This window comes from Boleophthalmus pectinirostris, unplaced genomic scaffold (assembly GCF_026225935.1).
Source record: "Boleophthalmus pectinirostris isolate CB_2022bp ecotype Guang Dong unplaced genomic scaffold, ASM2622593v1 HiC_scaffold_22, whole genome shotgun sequence".
NCBI classification, from domain to species: Eukaryota; Metazoa; Chordata; class Actinopteri; order Gobiiformes; family Gobiidae; genus Boleophthalmus; species Boleophthalmus pectinirostris.
In genome coordinates this window covers 20,680,267-20,693,349 of record NW_026571190.1, presented here as the reverse complement: position 1 = coordinate 20,693,349, position 13,083 = coordinate 20,680,267, and the positions used below count along the sequence as shown (strand labels likewise).

Below are 13,083 nucleotides of genomic sequence, written 5' to 3'. Positions count from 1 at the left end.
GTATGTTGAGCTCAATCTGTCAATCATTGTTACAGTTTGGCTTACAGCTGTATGACCTTAGGCTCCAGAAGGCACACTGGTTTTGTAAAATGTTGATTTACTGTAAAAAGTCATGCATAACTAAATTAGTTTTTGTTACATAATGTTGACTATTGGGTGGGATTTGGTTACAATTAATAGAGAAATGCCCTTATCTTTTTCTTTCAGTGGTAGCAATCAGCACTCTCATGCGAAGGGTGTGGGAGAGTTTTATCCTTGAGTCATGCATATTATAACTGGCTCCAAATTCACTTACAATTAAACAGTTCAAGTTTGCAGAGGATTGAAAGATGGAGAGAGGCTTATGTGATGGTACTTTTTCATTTTGTAGGTTTAAGGATATCTGGAGGTAGTTAAGAGGCAGAAGGGACAGCAATGTTCTCTACAATTCAACCCTACTGTAGAGGTAACTGAAGAAAAGGCTTTAGTAAACCAATTCTAAATGATAAACATGACAAAACTTTAATTAAACTAATTGTTGTGGGGTAAGCTATGTGTTGCTGTTATTTACATCACTAGTGAGGAACATATATGAGTTCCCAGTAGTAGTACTTGAAGAAGTAGTAGTATTTTTCTAAGTATGATTTCCTGTTTATTCAACGACTTCACTTCAAGCTTACATGAATGTAAACTATCTTAACCAGTAGTATAAATGGGCCTTAAAGAAAGAATGGATTGCATCATGAAAAAAATATAGGCTACACAACTGTCATTATTGTCTGTGTTTATCTTGACGACCAGTTTGCACTAGTCACAAGGCTGGGCTGAGCTACAGCTTAGACATGAACTCACTGTCTTTGCAGGGACTTGTTGATCATTTGTCACCCGTCATTTATGCACAAACCCAGTATCAGAGTTGACCCAATCTAAAAGGTATTTCCTGTCCCTGCCCTTCTTCAAAGTATACCAGCGTCTACACCTCATAGAAAATACAAAAATAAAACCCTGCAATAAATTAAAGGCATCATGTTGGCATGCAGGTGAGCTCTAGTGATTTAGTTGTTCCTTTTTCAAAATCAAATTACATAAAGAGAAAAGTTATGTATTCTGCTGCATGGAATCAGCTGTTAGGAAGAACAATGAATTATTGACAGTTATGAACTGTACCATATGATCCTGCATGAATTTGCATTCAACTCTTTGTTTTTATGTAGGTTGGTGATTCATTGTGAAATGATTTTATTTTGTTCTTATGGACTCCAGGAAGACTATGGCAACTTCTTAATGGAAGCTACTGTGGAATCAAAAATAAATACAAGCAGTAGTCTTAAAAACAGCATACTAAGATAGTTCTTATTCATATATTCACTGAGTGAATCAGTTCAGGTCATGGGCAGCAATCATGGGCAAGTTTTCTCCCTTCTGTCCTCCCACTCACTTTCAGCTGCACCTCCCAGAGCTCACTATACTTTTCTTCTCCTGTCTGTAGACTTTTTTGTTCTTTTCCTCAAACTTTGGAGAACCATTTCTTATCCTTGTTATTACAGTGTGGGTGTTGACAAGTTTAAGCACCGAGGCCTGTACAAATAAACTTGCCTTGGCATGACTGCTATTGAAATGCCTGCTTTTTAGGCAAAACAAATCAAACAATGCAAATATTTACCAGTTCTTAACAGATCTGCAGTCTTTTAACAGTAAAAATGCTTTGGCTCTTTACCATTCTGAGGACACAGAGGGACCAATGTGTCTTGGTTGTTCGGCTTTCCCACAACAAATGAAAACATGCGTTATCAATCGAAAATCCTGACTCATGGCCCTGGGTGCTGCACTCCACTACCCCATTGCTGGAGTTTGACCCATGGCACTGGTTGAAGGATGGGTCAAATGTGGGAAATGTCCCTATGGGCACAAGTGTGCAAATGCAAATACTCAAGATGAGAATCAACTGGTTTGGTAATAGACGTACAAAGTTATAAAAAAAAAAAAAGATGACCACCCCACTTGGAAATCACTTTAATTTTGTGTTCAGTTGTGAGCATTTTCAAATATGCCCTATGTGGAAAAAACTTTTAATCACCCAGAGCAGTGAACAGTGAATTAAATGTAAGCACTAAAGGTTAGTTTCCCTCAAGAATCATCCTACTGCTTGACAAATATGCATATCTTAATCCTTGCTCAAGGTTGCATTAGCATTAAAAAAAGTTAGCAATACACCGTTAAGGGTGTACTAACTAACTTTTCTGATGGAGGGTCCTCCACATGTTTTTATTTTTTGTCCTGAAACTTACCTATCTTGCATTTTCAGTTGCAGTGTTTTCATTGATAAATACCTTGGAGACATGCAGATGGCAGAGCCAGCACTTGAAAGGTTACATGCAACTTTAATTATGTTTTAATGCATAAGACTGAAAACGTTCTAGGAGGTTCATACACTTTCCAATAGGAAAAGTCCCAATTTTTAGCTCCCAACTCTTTATAGTTTTGTCATTAAAAAATATTTTGTCAACTACCCCCTGACCTGCTTTGAACAGAGTTTTCTGAGGAGCCACTTTCAGATTACTGTATCTAAAAAGTTATCTAAGGTAGGTCCTTCAAATTTTCAAGGGTTAAAATTTGTGAAATGTACTTGTAGAATATGGACTTTTACACGTGTGCTTTTTGGTTTATCACAGATTTCTGGGGGCTTGAATTTGATTAAAAATTCTACTCTTCAAAATATGAGGGCATTTTTGAAGGACTGTGGAAAGTGCAATTTCAAAGACAAAGGTTTGATACTGAACATACACCTTCCCACACACGCTGTGTACATTGTTCTTTAAAACTGACTCTCTATTTTTGCAAGATGAATTTTGGAAAATATGGTGTTTGCATACATGCAGAGCATTCATGGACTATGAAGGCACTTTCAGAAGCTAAGAAAACACTCTGATTTCATAATACACAGGTTAAACTCAACAAAATGCTTTATTTCATTCTTAATTAACTATACTTGAATTCTAACTTGTATGTAGTCTTTAGATATAGAAATAGAATCGTGTCTGTTATGATCCTGCACAAAGATGCAACAAAAAGAGGGAGGTGAGGGGTTATATATTTTTATTATCTAAATAACTGAAAAAAAATAATAATACAATGTGGTGGGTTAAAGTCAGTTATCAGTAATGTGTACATGTTGTTTGCTGTGAGAGCAAACAAGCATCAGAGAGACACCTGAAGCCTAGCAAGATGTTCACATACAATTCATGCATCCATGTGGCCCAGCAAAAAGTTTCTTCTGGCCTAGGAGTGAAGACTTGTGCTGGGTACCTTTACAACACATCATTTCTAAAATAGATGTTCCTAGCACTACAATGCCAATATACAATTCACGAGTGTTACACCAAAACATCCGAAGGTTTCTTCAAAGTGTTGAGATAATTTACTATAGTTAAGTAATCAAATAAAGCATTTCTGAAAGTGCCTTCATAGTCCATGAATGACGTACATCAATGCGGACACCAGATATTCAAAAATTAATTTTACAAAAATAAGGCAGAACACCATCACACATTTTGGATATGTTAAAAACAGACATCTAGTCTTTCTAAAACAGTCCATTTGGTGTTGGTGGGTGCTATCATTTTTTTGGTATAACATGGTAAAGATGGCAACAAAATTATTTTTTCCATTTTTAACACTTAACATCTTCTAAACCATTCTGTTCATCACAGAGAGTCATTTTTACAAAATACAAAGTACATAGCATGTGTGGCAAGGTGCATGTTCAATATTAAACCTCTGTCTTTGAAATTGCACTTTCCACAGTTCTTCAAAGATGCCCTCATATTTGAAGGGTAGAATTTTCAAGCAAATTCAAGCCCCAGAAATATGTGATAAATCAAAAGCATATCTGTAAAAGTCCATATTCTAGAAGTACATTTCACAAATTTTAACCCTTGAAAATTTGAAGGACCTACCCTAAATAGGTTTTTAGATACATTAAATAATCTGAAAGTGGCTTCTCTGAAAAAAACAAACAAACAAAAACAAAAAAAAATGGGAAAAAGCAGGTCAGGGGGTAGCTGACAAAATATTTTTAATGACAAAACTATAAGGAGTTGGGAGCTAAAATGTGGGACTTTTCCCATTGGAAAGTGTGTGAACCTCCTAGAATTTTTTCAGTCAAATCTGAGATGGTCGAGTGGGGGCATTCGTAGATTTGGCGTGGAATGACCCATAGGCTCTGGCGGTAAATCACTGATTATTAGACTATTAGAGAAATTCCATTTCTGTGCTGTATTTAGGACTCTTACTGCCAGCTCAGTCTTTGTTATCTTGGCCAATGTTATCAGAGCTATAATACTTCCTACCTTGGAAGCATATTCAGACTAGGTTGCACTAGACTGGAATGGGCAACGCTATCACAATGTCTAGAGATTTCATGTCTTCGGGTGCTGGGTCCGTACTGATGGTAAATAAACTTCTGTGTTAGGACTCCAGTGTTTTGCTTCTTTTCTTCAACTCTTGGACTACTACAATGACTATTCTACATCACACTGTCATTGTTTTTTTCAGTTGAAATTTTGCAGAGTAAAGATGTGTGCATACTATTCAACTCAATATTTTCAAAACTCGCAGATGCTCACTGTAAGATACTAGACATGTGTAAAATGTGTAAAATATCAGCATAGGAATCTGCTGTTTGAATGGCTTATGTAATGCACTGAAAAACATACACATCTCATAAGAGGGATGAGTCACTTCTCCCACTGACTGAGGTTTGACCCCATGCCCCCCTCTCTGCCCCCCTCTAAGATCACTCCAGATGTTATTCTGCAAAGACCAGAGCAGAGCGGCACAAACCAGCACACAAGGAAACCATACACATACACACACAGGCATGACACAGGCGCACATGCACACACACACTCCCTGAAGGCATTTTCCTCATCCTTCATACTCTGCAGACAGGATATAAGCAACCAAGGGGATGTTGTGTGTGATATGGTGAACAATAGGCCTGACACACTGTTTAAAATGGCTGTGGCTGAAAACAAGGAACAATATCATGTAGTCTTGAACAATCAAGACTACAAGAAACTTTTCATTACTCGCAAAAACTGATCTGATGTCTCTCAGGTTTACGGTCAAATTATTATACTTGAGACAGTGTTGACTTAGGGAGGGACACAAGGTACACACCTACTTTGTTTGCTCTAGTCTGATCATAATAACTGCTAGTGAGTTTATGAGAACTATTTCAACCAAAGACACAAAATAACAAAGATAACAGAATAAAAGTTAGTTGAAACATTTTTTTAAAGAACTACCCTTATGCAATTTATGCTACATTTACTATGTAAGCTATTTAAAGTATACCTATAAACACTGATATCCGTATCACAACTTCACAAATCTCTGCTACTTTTTCAGATAGGGGTCAAATATCTTCATTATAATCAAAACAACATTCAACTTCAGCATTATGCAGAGTAACAGATGTCTTTTAGAAAAGTTGAATACAGGTAACAAGATAGCACCGCTGACTCACACTATATACAACACAGATTTTTGACAAAATGGAAAGATAGACTCTGGTCCTTAAAAAAACATGGTGTGCTTCGGCCAAGCCTGAAGCAAAGGAAACCTCCTCTTTTCCTTCCCTTGTCCAACCTCCTCCTCCCAGCCTGCCCAGGCCCTGCCCTGGACCAGCACTATATGAGCAGCCTGCCTCCCTCTATCCACCTCCACAGTCCTGCCACAGTCTGCAGCTGGTCCTCTTCTTGTCTCTTGTTTGATCCATCTCTCTGCCAAGGATGTACAGCCAAAGCATGATCGGCAGCAGCGGCCCTGTGATGCGTTCTTCCAGCCGCATGTCCTACACCTCCTCTGGCCCAGCCGTGAAGGCCCACAGTATCTCAGGATACAGGGCAGCTCCCCGCATCTCTTCCAGCCAGGTGTACACTGTGTCCTCTGGGTATGGCGGTGGTATGGGTGCAGGTTTTGGTATGGGTGGGGGTTTCGACCTGTCCAACGCCCTGGATCAGCGCAACATCCAAATGAACGAAAAGGCCACTATGCAGAACCTGAACGACCGTCTGGCCAGCTACCTGGAGAAGGTCAGGTCTTTGGAGGGGGCCAATGCCAAGCTGGAGAAACAGATCAGAGAGTACTACGAGAATAAGGGACCAGCAGCGACGAGGGACTACAGCAACTACTGGGCCACCATCAATGACCTGAAAGACAAGGTAAACTGTGTGCACAGGCTCTGTCTCTGCCATGTGAAATGTTTACAAAGTTGTTAATTATTAGCAGAGTGAGTGCAGACACATTCGAAGCATTCAGTTCTTAGAGGACAAAGTTATGTAATGATTAAGGTGCTTGGTGTGGAGTTGAGCTTCTCTCCTGCATTCAAAACCGGTGAGGAACAGGTTCACCTAATGAGTGTAACTTAATAGGACTTGTGGCTTTGTGGTTTCAGATTGCTGCAGCAACCATTGCAAATGCTAACGTCCTCCTCCAGATTGACAACTCAAAATTGGCAGCAGATGACTTCAGGACCAAGTATGACAGATCAATGCAATAGCCCAATAGGATACTACATTTTCCCTTGTAATGCAGTACTTTGAATTAACCACAGCTGTTGTCAACAGATACGAGCACGAACTGATGATGCGCCAGTCAGTTGAGGCTGACATCGCCAACCTGCGCCGTCTCCTGGACCAGACCACCCTCACAAAGGCAGATCTAGAGATGCAGATTGAAGGCTTGCAGGATGAGCTGGCGTACCTCAAGAAGAACCACGAAGAGGTTAAGATCATACTGCTCTTGAGTCTATTATAGACTCTGATAGTGAAGATTCTATTGGCTAATTTGTGGTTGTGGTTTTGTAGGAATTGGCAGCCCTTCGTTCTCAGCTCACTGGCACAGTCAATGTGGAGGTGGATGCTGTGCCCCAGCCAGACCTCACCAAAATTCTGGATGAGATCCGCGCCCAGTACGAAGCCATCACAGACAGACATCGCCGTGACCAAGAGGCCTGGTTTAATGAAAAGGTGAAGATATTATGTTCTCATAAGCAAACAAAAGTGGTTTTATGAGTGCATCCTGCTCAACTTTAAACATGTAATTAAACATAATCCCGTTATTCACTGAGTTTTTGTTCCACAGTCAGCAGCTCTCTCAAAGGAAGTGGCCATCAGCACAGAAACAATCCAGACAACAAAGACAGAGATCAGTGACCTACGGCGTACATTGCAGGGGCTAGAGATTGAGCTACAGTCGCAACTGAGCATGGTGAGAGATCCAACCCACCAGCCCTCTACTCACTGATATTACCTTATATGAGCAAACCCCAGAGTAGTTGTCATGTCACGAGAAACACAGAAATAGTCCTGGGTTTAAAAAAAAGGGCAACAGGGCGGTTTTGTAAGTGAGGAGGTGAGAGTGAAAGAAAAAGAAGTGTTTCACACACATCTGCTCAAATTCAGGCAGACACAAAAGAGCTGGAGGAGTAAAGGAATGTGGGACTGCAGTTTTAAATCTCCTTCAGATTATGTGAGCCAGATGGATTTCATCGTTCAACACTGCCTGCCAAAAACAGCTCCTTTATCTAAAATTCAGGTCTTTCTCAATATATCACTTTATTTTTCATACACATAAACAAATGTCCGAGTGACAGAGGGTGTTAAGGGGATCCAGTAACCTAAAAATGTAATCAAACTCATTTCTCTCTTAAAGAAACAGTGTCATCAATAGTGGAATCAAAAAGTTACCACAAAACCAATACTTTTGCCCACCTGCACCTGCATTGTTCATAAAGCTTTGTTGAATTATACTAGCCCACTTTATATTCAAGTAACCATGCCTTATTTGACTTAAATTATGACTGAGTACATCTAAGCAAACGCTGAATATGGCATATTGCAGTTAGTAAATCAATTTCTAACAAAAGTAAAGACACTGTAAGCCTTCAGGAAATCTATTTTCACACAGACAAAATCCAGGGTGTGGTACAAGGACAGTCTGTAGTGCACAATACACAGAAAGATGTTTAACTTGTCTGAATCTGTGAACAATCAGTCTTGTCTATTTGTCATGACAGAAAGGAGCATTGGAGAACACGTTAGCAGAGACAGAGGCCCGGTATAGCGCCATGCTAGCTGGCTTCCAGAATACTATCAACATGCTGGAAGGAGAACTCGCCAACGTCCGCGCAAGCATCGAGCAACAGGGGCAGGACTACAGGATGCTACTGGACATCAAAACGAGGTTGGAACAGGAGATCGCAACCTACAGGAAACTATTGGAGGGAGAGGAATCCAGACCTATTGGAGGTATTAAACATCACACATCAATGAATGTAGCGTGATGGCAATAAATGCAAATGACTTTTTATTTTTTAACAGGAGGCACGACCACAGTTACCACCACAACCGTGCGCAGTTCCAGTTAAAACATCCAGCTGGCAGGACAGGCTGTACTCAGACACACTCACATTTACGATCCAGATATGCACCCTCCCCCAGTATGAAAGCTGTTACATGGGATGAAAAAACAGAGCTCCAAAAGTCTGAAAAATGTTTAACTTTTGTCAAACTTTTCAAAACAAATGTCCAAATGAAGTGCAGTGCTGTGTGACTGAAATAAAAACTGCTGGTGAAAACTAATCATTGTGGTGTCCTGGAATTTGTTGGTGTAAAAAAAATATCATGTAGAATTTTCCAACACATTCCAGTATTTGTGTAGTTGCCAAGACGACAGCACACTATGAGAATGACAGGAAATGTGTTACATAAGACTGATGATGTCATTACAAAGTGGGCAATGGTTAACAACCCCAGAGGGAAAAGAGAAAAAGTAATTACAGAGGCTCGTACTTACAATTAAAAGCATTTAAGCATTTTTTTTTTTTTATTTAATTTTTTTTAGAATGGAAAGGGAGGATACAGCCTATGGTGCAATTATGATTGGCCCACGAAAAAGGTACCTTTAACATGTAACATTTCTGGTGGAAGGTCCTGCTTGTCTTCATGGAGATGTATTGCCTTGCCTAAAATATTCCTAAGTATGGCATTAAATGCTATCTTGCATTTATACTATAATAGGTGTTTTTATTGCTTAAAAATACCATGAAAAACATACATTCTTACCATGAGTGGGGTCGCCTCTTCACAGATCTGACCCTGCCTTAGACAAATTTGATGCCATACTGTGACTCATTCCAAACAAAACAACTACATCTCTATGGAGACAAGCAGGTGGTGGCGCCTCCACCAGAAAAGTTACATATTGCATGTTAGTGTGCTCTAAAAAGAAGCATTTGCATTCAAAACATACTCTGGTCCATACACAGATGAGAATATTCTTAGATATTTTATTTTTGCAAAACTGACTTAAGTAAACAGGTTTCTCTGACTAATCTTTTCCCAAAGGTGAAAGCCAGACCCATTTGAACTGAGTCACTGTATCAGGGACATGGACAGGGCCAGTGGAGCAATGCAAACACAGAGTAACTGAACAAAGGGAGTCACTGTATAAATGCTGCAGAACAATTTAACATTTTCAATAGACTTCACAGCAGGCAACCAGTGAATCACTTTAATACTGCTGAGAGGTGGGGTTTGGCTGAGCTGGAGATGCCATGTGCAGACAGAGGTGGAAGAAGTAAAATAAGTACTCAAATAAATACTGCCAATTCAAAATATTATAAAAGTATTATTTCACTTCTGAACACTCACAAAATTATAGAAAAAAAATATACATTTGAAAATGTACACCATGGAACATTACTGAAACTAATGCTACCATTTTACCAATATCACTGTGTTGGTTAAAATCCCAATTTGCACCTGCAGCATACAGCATCAGGATATGGCTACATTACCACATCTCCAATATATCAATATTCTACATTATTACTTCAGGAGTATTAATTTTCTGGATTAAATGATACACAATAAATCATGAAACTGCTGTGGTCATACAGTTATACAGTCTATGGGAGGGGTGTGAAATGATTGAGTATTTTAATAGGGGGTTTACGACACAGATAAGGCAGGCAGAACTTGTAGTGCAATCCAGGGGAGAGTTCCTCCTAATTCTCCAGTCATGGCGTAATGTTGGTTTTGGAGCTGAGTGAGAGGATCACATTGCAACATGAAGCAGGTCGCTCTAAAGACATACACTCAGCCATATTAGGAGTCGTTCTGGGACACGAGCAGTACCTCAGCTATTGTTTTAAAGGGCTAGAAAGCATGGCAACAAGAGCTGACCAGAACTTTTCAAGCTTTCATTTCTGTGTAATGAAGTTAAGGCATTTATGAACAGTTTTGATCCTTCATGTACATATCTAGTCCCATGTGATTATGCTTGTAACTAACTGAGCCTACATACTAAAATCATGAGAAATCCACTCTTTTTGACATAGATATGTCTCTATTTTTGGTTGTATTGAGAAATAAAATGGAATAAAGATTAACTACAGTATAAAGTGGCTGATGAGGCTCTTTGAGTCTGTTGCAGTCTCAGAAAGAATAGTATGGATTAGGTACTACTGGTATATTTAGTCAAATGTATGCAAAAATGCAAACGTTAAATTATTTTTCAGTTTAGCTTTTATTAGTGTTTCTTTAAGACACATCATGTTATGCCAACAGTGGAAACATGCTGATCGTAATAAGACTAAAAGGTTGTGGCAGCTGTAATGCTTTTGTTTGAGGTCTAATCATTAACAGTTTGAAGTCTCTTTTTATGGCTAGAGATATGTCTAGTCACTACTATACACACCATATATAAACCAACTCTGACAATTGTATAGGTTGTAATAAAGGCAGTAAATAAGATAAACACCTATAAAATTGTAGTAAAACTTAATTCATATTTAAAGATGGCTTTTACTGTATTCTTTAGCTACTAGGTGCAAGCTTCTTTTATGGATCAGTAGTTTATCCAAGGTTCATTGTTCAAATTTATAATTAATGTTACAAACACAACAAGGACTGCCAATATCTCCATAGCTGTAAATTCTCAGCTGAAGTCATTGGTATGTTAAGGAGACAGGTTTTGTGCACGTGGCCACACGCAGATCACTGTTGAGACGTCTTGTATCAATGCCAAATCTAATTTCTGCGTCAGGCAATGTGTCATTCAAATTCGCCCATGGGCAAGTTTATATCATGGGAGAAGAGTGCTACTGAGGTAAAACAATGCCATAAATCTAGACCAAGTAAAAATAAAGACAGTAGTCCTTCTATTGTGTTAACATGGATAGAACAGATGTAGTTTTATGACCACTAAAAGATTAACTTAAAAAGGAACAATATATTTTAGTAAGCAAAATTGATGGTGGATAATATAAGGTTTTGAAAGGAAGGTATAGGTTTGCATATCAGGCAGATAATGGCTGGTTTTCCAGTTAAACTCATGCTGTTTTAAATTTTTCAATTGTAAAACTTTACCAAAATCTATTCAGAAAGCCATTAAATTAATTATAAACATCATTCATAATTTGAGTATTCAATCACTTGGAAATGTTGTTTTGAAATGTATTTTCATACAAAGATTATTTAAAATATTTGTACTTTATGCAATGCTTCTTTCTTGTAAGAGGTTAATTAAAAGTTTCCCAGCTGTTCGTCAGAGCAAACTTTATCTAACACTGTCATTTAAAAGAATGAGTTATATGGACAGGCCTGTTGTCTATATCAGCGGGAATGTGATGTTCCAAGGTCACAAAGTCCATAAGGGGCCAATGTGGAGAGAGATAGAAGGGGCATTCTTCACTTTGTTCTTGGTCTGTGTCAGGTTTTCACAAACATGCTGAGAGGAATGCAGAGTCTCTCTGCTAAAAACCAGTGGTATAAGACCTGACTGTGAAAGTTTATGGAGCAGGAACTGCGCATAGGAACAAATGAGAGGCACAAAGTGGAGCACAACCAAGTACACGGTACACTTAAAGGGCTTTTCAGCTTCTGCCAGGCATGGAAGAAATGAGTGGTCAAATACAGTAGTTTTCCTGTGTACAAAAGTAATCAGTCACTTCTTACTATTGTAATGTTGTAGGAAATATATAGGTATAATATATAGGTATAAGTGTTAGCAACTGCAGGACAAGAAACTACTAGAAGATTATATATGGTAAAACCAGGACTAAACTCATCTGTGCATATAAATCAAGACTAAGCAGCAGTGTAAAACTTCAAATGAAATGTCAACCAGAACAAGACTATAAAACTATAATGTTTGTAGAACCTCACCAAATGGCCTTAAAAGTCAACAAAACTGCATTTTGCACAACTTTCTTATATGATACAGTTCTACTAGTCACAGCCTTGAGCTGTTGTGCAACTGTTTTAATATGGTACAGAGGCAGGGTGTGGCAGGCTGGGAATGTAGCAGGTAGGGCTGGTTAGAAACACCACACCCAGAGCAACCCGTGTGCATGGCTTACACCGATTAAAACAGATTAGAGTCACTCTAAACCGAACATAAACTATCATCAATCAGTACAATAATGACAAAGAGACAGGGATGAGCTTGTCACATTTTTCTGTGATGACTGGGATTTTTAGTAATAATTTTTCTTTCATTCTCATGGGCTGGGTGTACATATTAAGACAGTGTACAAAGATAGGAAAATGTTCTAGAAATTTCTAAGATAAACAGTAACTCTTTCAGACACAAAACTATCATCAGTTTGTGCACAACTGACATACATTTTGAAAATAAAACACTTAGAAAGAGACCATAATGTAAGAACAACTGTGCTTCTAAAAACAGTCTTTAGAGATTTAATGGAATTCTAACAGTACAGTTATAAATTAAGTGCACAAGTTCCCCCCCCACACACACACACGCACACACACACAAACAAACACACAATAACCATGCAAAAGATCTGGAAACCAGTGAAATTTACTTTTGTCAACTTTAAAATGCAATCTGTGCCATTTGAACTCATTTCACTGGAATATTATGTTTCCAGTTACAAAGACAGATTAAATACAGGATCACCCAAACTCCCAGATACCCCCCAGATCAGTGCCTCAAGACCTCTACAGCACCGATATAGTGAAAGCAGATGTAATGTATCCAGCAACAGAATAATCCAGCAATAACTAATCA

The 13,083-nt window shown here is 38.6% G+C and overlaps 1 protein-coding gene across 1 annotated transcript; it reads left to right on the top strand.

Annotated features, from left to right (window-relative positions):
- Window positions 1–5,690: 5,690 nt before the first annotated feature.
- Window positions 5,691–8,627, top strand: krt94 (keratin 94). Its single transcript, XM_020941956.2, has 7 exons — window positions 5,691–6,206; window positions 6,440–6,522; window positions 6,612–6,768; window positions 6,852–7,013; window positions 7,129–7,254; window positions 8,063–8,294; window positions 8,367–8,627. The coding sequence occupies exons 1-7, from the start codon at window positions 5,775–5,777 to the stop codon at window positions 8,411–8,413; spliced, it is 1,239 nt and encodes a 412-aa protein (XP_020797615.1). The 5' UTR covers window positions 5,691–5,774; the 3' UTR covers window positions 8,414–8,627.
- Window positions 8,628–13,083: the final 4,456 nt, after the last annotated feature.